Source organism: Carcharhinus amblyrhynchos, unplaced genomic scaffold (genome assembly GCF_965287045.1).
Source record: "Carcharhinus amblyrhynchos unplaced genomic scaffold, sCarAmb.v2.hapA scaffold_49, whole genome shotgun sequence".
Lineage (NCBI taxonomy): Eukaryota > Metazoa > Chordata > Chondrichthyes > Carcharhiniformes > Carcharhinidae > Carcharhinus > Carcharhinus amblyrhynchos.
In genome coordinates this window covers 1,602,128-1,616,388 of record NW_027649790.1, presented here as the reverse complement: position 1 = coordinate 1,616,388, position 14,261 = coordinate 1,602,128, and the positions used below count along the sequence as shown (strand labels likewise).

At 43.8% G+C, this 14,261-nt stretch overlaps 1 protein-coding gene across 1 annotated transcript in view; it reads right to left on the bottom strand.

The window, feature by feature from the left end:
• ei24 (EI24 autophagy associated transmembrane protein) overlaps positions 1–11,590 on the bottom strand; it is a 39,909-nt gene extending 28,319 nt beyond the window's left edge. The window contains exons 1-3 of the mRNA XM_080182220.1: positions 11,525–11,590; positions 4,576–4,702; positions 2,871–3,019 (exon numbers count right to left, since the gene is read on the bottom strand). Coding sequence (XP_080038346.1) covers positions 2,871–3,019; positions 4,576–4,617 — 191 coding nt within the window. The 5' untranslated portion in view covers positions 4,618–4,702; positions 11,525–11,590. The remainder of the gene's footprint in view (positions 1–2,870; positions 3,020–4,575; positions 4,703–11,524) is intronic.
• Between the last annotated feature and the right edge of the window lie 2,671 nt (positions 11,591–14,261).

Sequence of the window (14,261 nt, the reverse complement as noted above, 5' to 3'; positions counted from 1 at the left end):
TTATTGCACTCCTGCTCTCTTCATGCCAGGTTTCTCTCATTCTGGTTTGCTTATTCTTTCAAATTTTCATTCCTGCTTCATGACAATGTCTGAGGCTCACTGTTGAAAGGATGCAGCCTATGTTCCACCATATCTGCTGGGTCAATATAGCAGTGTCTAACAGGTTATGGTTTGTACTGCTAGCTGCTCCTGAGACCCCCAGCAATTATTGGATGAATATTGAAAGCTTTTCACTGATTAAACAGAGCAGTAGGGATGGCTGGAGATTCTGCTGCAGTCAATCCTTCTTCACACCATTGTGGGACAAAGCAATAAATATCTTGCATTTCAAACCAACAGGCAAACTGAAGGCTGCTGCACCTATTCATGTTGAGCGACTTTGATTTGATTTGAATTTTTATTGTCAAATGTATCAATATAGTGAAAAGTATTATTTCTTGCGTGCTATGCAGACAAAACATACTGTTCGTAGAGAAGGAAAGGGGAGAGTGCAGAATGTAGTGTTACAATCAAAGCTAGGGTGTAGAGAAAGATCAACTTAATGCAAGGTAGGACCATTTAAAAGTCTGACAGCAGCAGGGAAGAAGCTGTTTTTGAGTCAGTTGGTACATGACCTCAGACTTTTGTATCTTCTTCCCAACGGAAGAAGGTGGAAGAGAAAATGTCCAAGGAGCGTGAGTCCTTAATTATGCTGGCTGCTTTAGCTGAGGTAGTGGGAAGTGTAGACAGAGTTAATGGATGGGAGGCTGGTTTGCTTGATGGATAGAGCTACTTTCACAGCCTTTTGTAGTTCCTTGCGGTCTTGGGAAGAGCAGAAACCATACCAAGCTGTGATACAACCAGAAAGAATGCTTTCTATGGTGCATGTGTAAAAGTTGATGAGTCTCATAGCTGACATGCCAAATTTCCTCAGTCTTCTGAGAAAGTGGAGGCATTGGTGGACTTTCTTAACTATAGTGTCGGCATGGGGGAGGAGGGGGCTGCCCTCTATCTGTGATATTGTAGCCACATAGACATCAGTGCTGTAGTCATCGCCCTACTCTTGAAGATCAAGCACCGATAGGCTGCTCTCACAGTATCCATTTTCCACATTGCTAATCCTAGATTCCTGCTTTTTTGAGATTTTATCATCCTTAGACAAAGTCAATTTTGAAGTTGCAAAACAGCAACACTTGCATTTTGAAGTGTTCAGCTCTAAATTGTCTCTGAATCGAAGTGCAGAGAGACTCCATCTTCTGAGCTGACATTGCATCGGTTTCAGGTCAGACCCCAATTCTGGATTGAGGTTGTATTTAAACTGCAATTGTGGAGTGGGTTCAAAGCGCCCTTTCTATTCAACAGCTTCAGTTCTTTGTTTCCATTTTATATTTGATTCTGCAAACTTTTCAATAATTATATATCAATTTTTACTCAGTCAAATATTTGGCAATTTTCCTGGATTGCTTTATATTATGAGACTTAAGATGGAATTTATCACCTATACAGGAAGATGGTCTGTACTCTCTCATGTCATTTTCCAATATGCCTTTAGAAGGTAAGTTAGTAATAATTATCACCTTTCTCATTTCAATAATTTTATACTTACAATTTCTTTTATTGATGTACTTGAATAAACTTTAAGTATTTGGGAAAAGTGACAAGACCAGTGAACGAGACACTAGGAGGAGCAATACATCTCACCTATAATTTTAGCAAAAGCATCAATGCGAACATGCCCCTGTCAACATCAATGGGGTGAAGTGGAAATGGTCAAGAGCTTCAAGTTTCTAGGTGTCCAGATCACCAACAACCTGTCCTGGTCCCTCCATGCCGATGCTATAGTTAAGAAAGCCTACCAATGCCTCTACTTTCTCAGGAGGCTAAGGAAATTTGGCATGTCTGCTACGATTCTCACCAATTTTTACAGGTGCATCATAGAAAGCATTCTTTCTGGTTGTATCACAGCTTGGTATGGCTCCTGCTTTGTCCAAGACTGCAAAAAACTTCAAAGGATCACGAATGAAGCCTAGTCCATTGGGCAAACCAGCCTCCCATCCATTGACTCTGTCTCACATTTCCTGCTATCACAGAAAAACAGCCAACATAATCAAGGACCGCACACACGCCGGACATATTCTCTTCTACGTTCTTCTGTTGGGATAAAGATACAGAAGTCTGAGGACATATATCAACTGATTAAGAACAGCTTCTTCCCTTCTAGCATCAGATTTTCGGATGGACCTACTTGTGTTAAGTTGATTTTTTCATTACACCCTCGCTTTGACTGTAACACTCTCTCCTTCCCTTCTCTATGAACAATGTGTTTTGTCTGTATAGCAAGCAAGAAACAATACTTTTCACTGTATACTAATACATGTGACAAAAATAAATCAAATTAAATCAAAATGAGGCTTCTTGTTGATTGATGGAAGAATTTCACTCCAATGAATGAAGGTCACATTCTCTTCTACTCCCCAGTGTGAGCACTTCCTGCTTAATACGCGAGCCAAATCATTCATAAGAATGTACTAAATCTTCCTGTCAAGCTGAGATTTCCATCTGGGCTTTTTTGAGAAACACTCATTATAGTCAGGCCCTGTAATTATGCTGAGTGTTCCAAATGTGTACAGATTTAAAATGTGTTTCATATTTGTTTTAGAGGAGACATTTACTTGTTAGAAGTAAAAGTGCCTCTGGTAAAAAAGCAGCCAGGAATTTCAGGCAAATGCATCAAGTAAAATTTCACAGCCCTTTAATAAATACTGAAGTCAAGCTTTCAGTCCTTATTGCATCTGTCCAATGCTTGTGACAAAGCTAAACTTAGTGTCACATGGCAAAATTACCACTCAAATCTGCAAGCTTCTTGTTCACTCTCACTGCTGTCTACTCACTTTTCCTCTTTCTTGTCCTCAATCTGGGCCCTCCGGTGCGCCAGCACACTACGCTGCTCCTTCTTCCTCCTTTGTTCTTCCCGCTTCTGGTGAATCCGCTCATCGAGTTTGGAGATAGTCCGTATTCCAAAGACAGAGTCTTTTATCCCCTGAAATAAAAATAGATGGGCTTCTTGAGCTCTGCAGCTTTTCTAACTGCTCTGACTGTCAATGAAATAATCAGTTAGCTTTCTGCCACAACCCCTGATGGTAAATGTGGTGTTTTCGCTGTGACATTGTGACTCCCCAGGACGAAAGCTGAAGAGTTGTGACTGCCTATTTCCATCTCCCTATCATTGCCAATTTACCTGCCTCAGCTTATCTGCAGGTGAAATCCTCATCTACAACTTTGTTAACTCTAGAATCACCCAATCCAATGCGTTCTGGCTGGGTTCCAAGGCTTGCCTATCTACCTTCAGTTAACTGTGATCGAATAAAATTCTCCTGCCCAAATTACTCACACCAAGTCCTGTTTATCTATCACCCTGTGCTTGCTGACCTGTACGCTGTCTCCTGCTGGTTAAGCAATACCTTCATTTTAAAATTCTCATCCTTGTTTTCAAACTTCTCCACGGTCTAGTCTCTCTCAATCTCTGAAAAGTCCTCCAATCTTACAGTTACCTGAGAACTCTAAACTCTTCTAAATCTGGACTTCTTGAGCATCTCTGATTTTAAGCGCTCCACCATTGGTGGAAGTGCCTACAGCTGCCTGGGCTCTAAGCTCCAGAAATCCCTCCCCCCAAACCTCTTTGTCTCGCTTTCCTCCTTTTAAAGCCTACCCCTTTGACTAGCTTTTGGTCATCTGGCCTATATCTCTTTATGCGGTTTGTTGTCACACCTTGTTTTATAACGCTCCTATGAAGTGCTTTGGGATCTTTATTACATTGAAGACGTGATAGAAATAGAAGCTTTTGATTCTGTCCCAAGTACTGTTTGTGGGATTGCACTGTGCATATATTGGCTGCCAAGTATGCCCATGTAACAGGGACCATATTTCAAAATAAATGACTTTTTTTTCTGTCAGCCAGAAGATGCTGTGTCAATGTAACTCTTTCCTTTGTGAACTGGGAGGTTCCAAACACACCCCACTGTGAGACACCTCTTTCAAGTTCAGATATCGTGCAAATTGAGCATGTTGGTGACATAGATGAGAAAATGGAGTAAACAACAGACAGCATTCAATGAAATAGCAAGTTTCTCATCTCTCTGCAGAATCTACTGAGGGATATGAAGGTGAACAAATGGCACAGGTCAGCCATTACCTCTGTGGAGGCAGGAGAGGCTTAACAACCTTCTTCTGTTGCTATGAATGATGAGTCTCAATTTCTCCTAAAGCCAGCCACCTGGGTAAAGTTCCAGCAAGTTGAGCACAGAGTCAGCACCTTCAGGAGGGATTAGGAAGAAAACTCTTGGGGGTGGCATGGAGACCTGAATGCAGGAAGACTGATCTTGTCATATTAAACTGAACAGATGGTGACATACAAAGCTATATAAAAATTTATCAAACATCATTTTCAAAACAGGCTCACATTGCACAAACCAAACATGAACCAGAGATTTGGAATTTCATCTTTCTGTATGTCATCTGCAAACTGCAGCTTTGGTGGTGTGAAATCTTTCAGACCCCATGTCTCAAAACAGTTTTAACAATATAAAGGGCACTCACCTTAGCTACATCCAGAAGGAACGTCCTAACGCTATCAGCCATAGCCAGAGCAGCATCAACTGTACAGCATAGCAACAGCAGCTTCACAGGAGCATTTCATTATTGGAGCAACAGTCAGCTCAAACATCTGAGGAGAGGAGCAAATTCACCACGTCAGTTCCACTAACCACTTGAACTGGACTGGGTGAAATGGCAGAAAGATGGGAGATAGCTTGAGCAAGGGGAGGAGGAGGAGGGGGAAGAAAAGGAGAGCGAGAAAGGGAAATGAGATGCAGGAGGGGAGAAAAGGGGTGCAGGAAGGGGAGAAGAAGTGCGGGGGGGAGAGAGGGAAGAGGGGGTGCAGGAATGGAGACAAAGGGAGCAGGAGAGAGAGGGGGAACAGGAGTGAGGGAGAGGGAGCAGGAGCGAGAGGGGACAGAAGCGCCACAGAGAGAGGGAGGCACAGGGGCAAGCACTGCTGCCTCACAGCGCCAGGGACCCAGATTCAATTCCAGCCTTGGTGACCATGTGGAGTTTACACATTCTCCCCAGGTCTGCGTGGGTTTGCACCGAGTATTCCGATTTCCTCCCACAGTCCAAAGATGTGCGGTTTAGGTTGATTGGCCATGATAAATTGACCCTAATGTCTGGGCATTAATAAAATAAATACGTGGAGTTATGAGAATAGGGCCTGGGTGGGATTATGCTCGGTGCACTCAATTGGCCGAATGGCCTCTTTCTGCACTGTAGTGACTCTGTGAGGTGGGGGGGGGGGGGGGGGGGGGGGGGGCAGGAGACTGAGAGAGTGCAAGGGAGCGAAAAAGAGAAACAAAACCAAACAAATTAACTCAACTGTCCTCTTGCCCTCGAACATTTTTAAAACAAACACAGCACAGGAGTGAGGGGGATGGGGCAACCGTTTACTGAAAAGATTTGTTTCATGTCATCAAAACAACGGTTGCTTTCATAAAACATACCTTCAGTACTTTGCTTAGTAACCTCTTGTTGATCAGTGTCAGATTTCACTTCTCAAGTCCCCAAAAGCTCATAATTACATGATGTAGTGGTAACATCACTATTCTCATTTATACATTGCAGGTGGCCTAAAAGGAGTGGATAAAGTGGAAAAAGGCAGAAACTGATAGGCTGAAAAAAGCTAGCATGGACGGACATTGACACTAGACCTTCAGCTGGAGTTTGGTCCATTCTAATCGCGCAAATCCAAATTTTTTGTTTCAGAATAATTAAATTATCCAGCAGCATGAATTAAATAATTTTGATAAAACCCAGGAGACTTTGTAAGTATGATTAAAATTTGAATTAATATTGAAATTAAACAGAGACTACTGGTGGTGGGAGTCTCCTGACTGCTCAAACATAGAGGACAAGACTGAGTGCTGCAATGACTTCACGCCTGGCAGTATAGCTGCTGGCTATTTATGGCCGATGGGATTTCACAAAAAGAAATCTGTTTTCATGCAGATTCCAGTATGCAATCAGTGCAGATGCTAAGGAGAGTTACAATTATTTCACTGAATGGCTTCCTTTCACACTAACACAACAAAGGGGCTTTCATTTAGCATTGTGTCCAATACTTTGTTAAGGCCCCTCTTGTCCATCACCCTCAGCTCAGTCAGACTTCTCAACTCACTTACATTCACAAATAAACATTATTGTCTAATACTATGGGATTACCACTTATGTGCACAGATTCTGGGACAAAGGTGAAAAGTATTAAAAGCACTACTTGATTCATATCTCTCTCTCTTTGCAGGTTACGTTCATTTCTCAATAGTTAGAGCTGCAGTAGTAATTTTCAAGGACAGGATACAGAGTGAGCAGAGCTTTATGATGGCACTTTTAACAGCTTAAGGTACAAGACTGACTCCGTAACTCTTGCCAATGGAGCTGTGCGTATGAGGGGGTTTTGGTTTGGCGGGGGGGGATCAGTTGGGGGGTGCTCCTCTAAGTCACCTTTGTTGACATGGGGTGAATTTGGTGTTATGGGCACGAAGATGTGTCATCCTTCAGGCATAAGTGTTGGGAGATCGGCTTAGCTCAGTTGGCTAGACGGTTGGTCAGTGAAGCTATACAGCCCTACCTTCTCAACCTTGTCCCTTGCCTGAGGTGTGGTGATCCTTGGGTTAAATCACCACCAGTCAGCTCTCCCCCTCAAAAGGAGCCTACGGTCATCTAGCACCTTACCTGTTGGTATGATGCGTCACCCATCAGAATGAATCACATCAGGCAGTGAACCAGGGCTGGCAAGGCCTTACCTGGTCTTGTGACACCCCTTTACATTGGGGAATGTTTTATGTGATGGTTTAACTATGTCAAATTGCACAGATATAAATGCATGCAAGTTATAGCAGATAAAGACAGATAAAAACATTGTTGTATAAATTAATGTAATCTTCAGATTGTGTAATTTTATGCTTCGTAGGAGCTTCAGTATCTAAACTTTTTGTGCCAGCAAGCTTAACTTCTGAAACAGACTTAGTTTGACACAAACTAAACTATGGCAAGATATTGGTGTAAAGCAGGTACTCCTCAAGGGCAAATCTGCAGTACATCCTAACTTAGAATTCCCTAACTCATTTCTCCCCCTCAGGTCCATTTCAAGCACCCGCTTTAGTCTCTATAGAGAATTCTGTATTCTCTATGGTTACTAATTTTATTTCATCCAGCAAGGAAGCAGCAACTGCTGGTGAAAATATAGACAATGGCACAATCCACGCACAGACACTTTTGTGATGCAGCAGTGCTCACACCAGCAAGAAACAATACACCTGGACAGCTCCACTAATCCATTCAGTTTGAGTGCTCAATCTGGATTGTGCTTTAAATTATGTGAGCTTTAAGGCTTTTGTACATGAACCAATTTTTCATTAGGAAGAGGCATCCTGTTTGAGAGGAAATGATCAAAGATAGTACACATCTTGATGGCAAATATGATGCCACTGTTCAAAAAAGCTAGATATAAGGCAGGTAACTATATGCGGGTTAGCTTAACTTCTGTAGTAGGGAAAATGTTTGAATCTACCATCACGGAAGAAATAGCGAGACATTATAAAATTGATATAAATTGTCCCATTGGGAAACTGCAGCACGGGTTCATGAAGGGCAGATCACATTGGACTAATTTGGTGGAATTCTTTAAGAACATTACATGTGCTATGGGTTGGCGTATCTGGATTCCCAGAAGGCAAGGTGACAAGATGCCATACCAAAGGTTGCTGCTTAAGATAAAGGGACATGATGTTACGGGTAATGTATTAGCATTGATAAAGGATTGGTTAATTAACAGAAAGCAAAAAGTGGGGGTAAATGGGTGTCTTTCTGGTTGGCAATCAGTGACTAGTGGTGTGCCTCAGGGATCAGTGTTGGGGCGGGGACCAAATGTAATGTGTCAAAATTGACAGATGACACTAAGGTGAGTGGCAGAGCAAAGTGTGCAGAGGACGCTGAAAGTCTGCAAAGGATATAGATAGTCTAAGTGAGTGGGCAAGGCTCTGGCAGATGGAGTTCAATATTGGTAAATGTGAGGTCATCCATTTTGGTATGAATAACAGCAAAATGGACTATTATTTAAATGCTAAAAAATTGCAGCATGCTGTTGTGCAGAGGGACCTGGGTGTCCTTGTGCATGAATCACAAAAAGTTGGTTTGCAGGTGCAGCAGTTAATTAAGACAAACAGAACGTTGTCCTTCATTGCTCGAGGGATGGAGTTTAAAAATAGCAAGATAATGTTGCAGCTGTACAAGGTGCTGGTGAGGCCACACCTGGAGTACCGTGTACAGTTTTGGTCTCCTTACTTGAGAAAGGATATACTGGCATTGGAGGGAGTGCAGAGGAGATTCGTTAGGTTGATTTCGAAGTTGAGAGGGTTGGCTTATGAGAGAGACTGAGTAGACTGGGGCTATACTCGTTGGAATTCAGAAAAATGAGGGGAGATATTATAGAAACATATAAAATTATGAAGGGAATAGATAAGATAGAAGCAGGGAAGTGGTTTCCACTGGCAGGTGAAACTTGAACTAGGAGGCATGGACTGAGTTGAGGAGGAATTTCTTCACCCAAAGGATTGTGAATCTGTGGAATTCTCTGCCCAGTGAAGCAGTTGAGGCTATCTCACTGAATATTTTTAAGGCAAAGAAAAATAAATTTTTAAAACAGTAAAGGAATTAAGGGTCATGGTGAGTGGGCAGGTAAGTGGAGGTCAGTCCACAAAAAGAACAGTAATGATCTTATTGAATGGCAGAGCAGGCTCGAGGGGCCAGATGGCCTATCCTGCTCCTAGTTCTTATGTCACTGGGTACAACACAGCGCTGGTTTCTATTTCTCTAGCAAAGAGCTACAGTGGTACACTGGGGTCAAATAGTGCTATAAATCTGCAGAGTGATAATTTATGGTTCTGAAATAATGTCATTGTGTAAAAGGGTTTATTAACAGACATACGGCAACTTGCGTGGGTGATTAGATTATTTTTCGGTGTTATGTTTTACTGGGATCTTTATTTTTGGATGGAGCTGTTTTGAAAATACCTTTCTGATGAGTCATCACTTACATATATTTGCTGTTAAATATCGCATGCGCCGTGGCAACTTAAAAAAACAGTGTGCATTTCATTTGTCACTTCTTGTTTTCTCCCTCCGGTTCTGAAAACACTCACGAGTTTATGTTAGCAGTATGGCATTCATCCGTTCCAGAATATACATAAGAAATAGGAGCAGGAGTAGGCCATCTAGCCCTTCGAGCCTGCCCCGCCATTCAATAAGATCATGGCTGATCTGTTGTGGCTCAGTTCCACTTTCCCGCCCTCTCCCCATAACCCTTAATCCCCTCTCTTATCAAGAACCCATCAACCCGCGTCTTAAAAATATTTAGCGAGGCAGCCTCCACCACTTCAACGGGCAGAGAATTCCAGAGATTCACCACCCTTTGAGTGAAGAAGTTCCTCCTCAACTCCGTTCTAAACCGTCTCCCCTTTATCTTGAGGCTGTGCCCCCTAGTCCTACTGTCTTTTTTGAGCAGGAAGAGTCTCTCCACCTCTATCCTATCCATCCCATTCATCATCTTATACATCTCAATGAGATCTCCCCTCATTCTTCTAAACTCTAACGAGTACAAGCCTAGTTTATTCAGCCTCTCCTCATAGCTCAATCCCCTCAACTCCGGTATCAGCCTAGTAAACCTCCTCTGCACTCCCTCCAGGGCCAAAATATCCTTGCACAGGTGCGGCGCCCAAAACTGCACACAGTACTCCAGCTGCGGCCTCACCAATGCCCTATACAGCTGCAGCAAGACCTCCCTACTTTTATATTCAATCCCCCTCGCTATGAAGGCCAGCATCCCATTCGCCTTCCTGACCACCTGCTGCACCTGCAAGCTGGGTTTTTGCGACTCATGCACAAGGACCCCGAGGTCCCTCTGCACCGTCGCCTGCTGCAGTTTTTCGCCACGTAAGTAATAGTCCTTCCTACCATTCTTCCTACCAAAGTGGACCACCTCACACTTGCCAACATTAAATTCCATTTGCCAGTTCCTGGCCCATTCGCCCAGCCTATCTAGATCCTTCTGCAGACTCTCCACACCCTCCGCACAATTTGCCTTTCCCCCAATCTTGGTGTCATCAGCACCTTGCACCTTACTCACAAGAGTAACTTTTATTCATGTGTAACTCCAGACAGTGAGTACTGTAAGAGCAATTGACTGTTTGGGGGTGTAGGGAAGAGACTCCTAATGCTTCTTTCCACCTATGCTTAGTTTGCAGCTGAACCATTGCCTAGCAATTACTCCAATAAAAAGGGGTTCATGGACAAAAGCCTTGAAGCTTGTGTAATTTTAAACTCTGGCACTACAATCCAGATTTAGCACTCAAACCGGCTGCATTAATGGAGCTGCCCAGGTATATTGTTTCCTAGCGGTGTGAGCAATGTTGCATCACAAAGATGTTTGGACATGGATTATACCATTGTCTATATTTTCACCAACAAATGCTGCTTCCTTGCTGGCACGAAACAAAATTTATAACCAGCACATTTGGGGAATAAGGCAGGTTTTTGAGGGAGAAGTGGTGGATATGAGAAGGTGAACTGAGTCAGGGAATTCTAAGTTAGGATACACATTGCTGACATTAGCTCAAGATTTACCCTTGAGGAGTGCCTGCTTTATGCCAATACAATCACATAGTTTAGACAATTTGTGTCAAATTAAGTCTGAAGCTCCTAAGAAACACAGAATTACCCAATCCGAAACTTGTATTAACTTATACGACAATGTTAAACTATCTTTATCTGCTATGACTTGCAAGCATATTGCTACCTCCACAATCCAGCAGAAATATTTATTCTGTTAAGATACCACATAAAACTTACAATTCCCAAACTTAATGGGGTGTCACTGCAACAAAGAAGACTTTGCCAACACTGGTGTGGTCAATTCTGAAGGGTGACAAATATCATCATACCCACAACACCAAATACACCAGTGTCAACAAAGATGCCTTAAAGCAGCAATCCCTCTTTGTATTTTGTCAATTTTGTTTCCAGAAATCTGGTTGAAACAGATCAATATGCTTTTTTGCAGGTTGATGGAAATAACTCTCCATCAAAATCCACTGGCAAAGGGATTCCTGTGTGTGCCCCCCTCTCCTCTCCATCCAGACAATGCCCTTTAACAAGGCAGGGCCTCTTTCTTTCTCTCTCCCCTACTCCCCATTAACTCGGAGTCTCTGTTTCACTGAGGCAGGGTTCTGTCTCCCGGGAACAGAGAGATGCTCTCCCTGCCAACCCCCCTCACAGCATCAGGACAATACCCCCGGCACTGCCGCCATCCACAATCCCCCCCACTCCCCAAGCAAACAAACAAGACGGTATTCCGCCATTCTCTCAAGTGCTATCTCCCTACCCACCCTTGCCGGTTGCCCAGATTCCCTTCCTCTTCTCCCCGCCACCAAACAATACTCACCCGCCACCTCAAGAAACCGGCGCTCACCACAAACCGAGGCCCGGTCACAGCTACTGCCTGTGTGCGCATGTGCTGCCCGCCGGGCGACGGGAAATGTAGTTTCTCTAGGCGCCGAGGAGAACTACAACTCCCGGCAGGCACCGCGCCGAGACCATCAGCACCCGGCAGGCACAGAGCTAAGAACTACAACTTCCGGCAGACACGGGGGTTGTGAACTACAACTCCCGCAGGCACTGCGCTGTGAACTACAACTTCCGACGGGCCCCGCGCAGTGAACTACAACTTCCGGCATGTACAGCGCTGTGAACTACAACTTCCGGCAGGCACCGCGCTGTGAACTACAACTTCCGGCGTCCATTACGTGAGGCAAATGACCCTGGAGTGCACGTGAGGCACAGATTTATTTTATAGTCAATATTAAGCTGTTTTATGATCAACTGTTATAGTTGTGAATGATTACAAGCCATGTAAATTAAGATTCTTCATTCAAGCTACTCTGTACCTAGCTGGGAGTAACATATTAGCAGAAATATGTTTTTTTTATTTTAATTTGTGGGACATGAACATCACTGGCTGGTCAGCATTTATGGCCCATCCCTAGTTGCCCCTTGAGAAGGTGGTGATGAGCTGAATCATTGCGTTCCACGTTCTGTGGGTTGACTCACAATGCCGTTAGGGAGGGAATTCCAGGATTTTGATCCAGCGACTGTGGAGGAACGGTGATATGTTTCCAAGCCAGGATGGCGAGAGGCTTGGAGGGCAACTTACAGAGGTACTGGTGTTCCCATGTATCTGCTGCCCTTGTCCTCCTACATGGAAGTGGCCGAGGGTTTGGAAGGTGCTGTCTAAGGATCTTTGGTGAATTGCTGCAGTGCGTCTTGTAGATTGTACACACTGCTGCTACTGAGCGTTGATGGTGGACAGAGTGGATGTGGTGCCAGTCAAGCAGGCTGTTATGCCCTGGATGGTGTCAAGCTTCTTGGGTGTTGTTGGAGCTGCTCCCATTCAGGCAAGTGGGGAATATTCCATCACACTCCTGACTTGTGCCTTGTAGATGGTGGATAGGCTTTGGGGAGTCAGGAGGTGAGTTACTCGCTACAGTATTCCTGTCCTCTGACCTGCTCTTGTAGCCACTATGTTCATGTGGTGAATCCAGTTGAGTTTCTGGCCAATGGTAATCCCATGGATGTTGACAGTGGGGTACTCAGTGATGGCTACACTTTTGAATGTCAAAGGGTGGTGGTTAGAGTGTCTCTTATCAGTGATGGTCATTGCCTGGCATTTATGTGGCGTGAATGTTACTTGCCACTTGTCAGCCCAAGCCTGGATTTGTTCAGATATTGTTGCATTTGAACATGGACTGCTTCAATATCTGAAGAGTTGCAAATGGTGCTGAATATTGTACAATCATCGACGAACAGCCCCATTTCTGACCTTATGACGGAGGGAAGGTCTTTGATGAAGCAGCTGAAGATTGTTGGGCCTAGGACACTCCCCTGAGAGACTCCTGCAGAGATGTCCTGGAGCTGAGATGATGACTGACTCTTCACAACCACAACCATCTTCCTATGTACCAGGCATGACTCCAACCAGCTGAAAGTTTGCCCCCTGATACTCACTGATTCTAGTTTTGCTAGGGCTCCTTGATGTCACATTCGGTCAAATGCAGCCTTTATGTCAAGGGCTGTCACTCTCGCCTCACCTCTGGAATTCAGTTCTTTTGTTCAGTGTTTGAACCAGGACTGTAATGAGGTCAGGAGCTGAGTGATCCTGGCAAAACCCAAACTGGGTTGAGCAGGTGATGATGAGCAGGTGCTGTTTCATAGCACCGTTGATGACCCCTTCTATCACTTTACTGATGATCGAGAGTAGACTCATTTGGTGGTAATTGGCCAGGTTAGGATTTGTCCTGCTTTTTGTGTACAGAACATAGCTGGGCAATTCTTTCACATTCTTGGGTAAATGCCAGTGTTGTAACTGTACGGGAAGACTTTGGCTAGGGGAGTGGCAAGTTTTGGAGCACAAGTCTTCAGTACTATTGCCAGAATGTTATCAGGGCCCATTGCTTTTGCAGTATCTAATGCCATTTTTAACATGAACTGAGTGATATTTCTAAACCTGAAAGCCTAATTAAAGAAAACACAATAAAGATGGCATGACAGGTAATTAAATCAGTTCAGCTATGATTTAATTGAATGGCAGAACTATTCAATATATTTCTGTTTCTACATATTATGGTCCAAGGTCTTAATGTGGGGAGTCAATGGCCTATTCATTCAATCATATCAATGGCCTAGTGGTGTTATTGCTAGACTATTAATCCAGAAACTAGCTAATGTTCTGGGGACCCAGGTTTGAATCCCGCCACAGCAGATGGTGGAATTTGAATTCAATAAAAAATATCTGGAATTAAGAATCTACTGATGACCATGAAACCATTGTTGATTGTTGGAAAAACCCATTTGGCTCACTAATGTCCTTTGATTGTGATTATGGGTTCTGTGTACAGTGCATGAGGAGCAGGCTGGTGCATGACTTTAGTCTTTTTAATGTTGATGGTGAGTCCAAAGTTGTCACAAGCCGTGGAAAATTTGTCCATACTGACTTGCATCCCTGGCTGTGAGCCAGCATACGGGGCGCAGTCGTCGGCAAAGACGAAATCTCTCAGAACAGTCTCTTTCACTTTGGTAATAGCTTGAAGTCTCCTCAGGTTGAACAGCTTCCCATCCACTCTGTA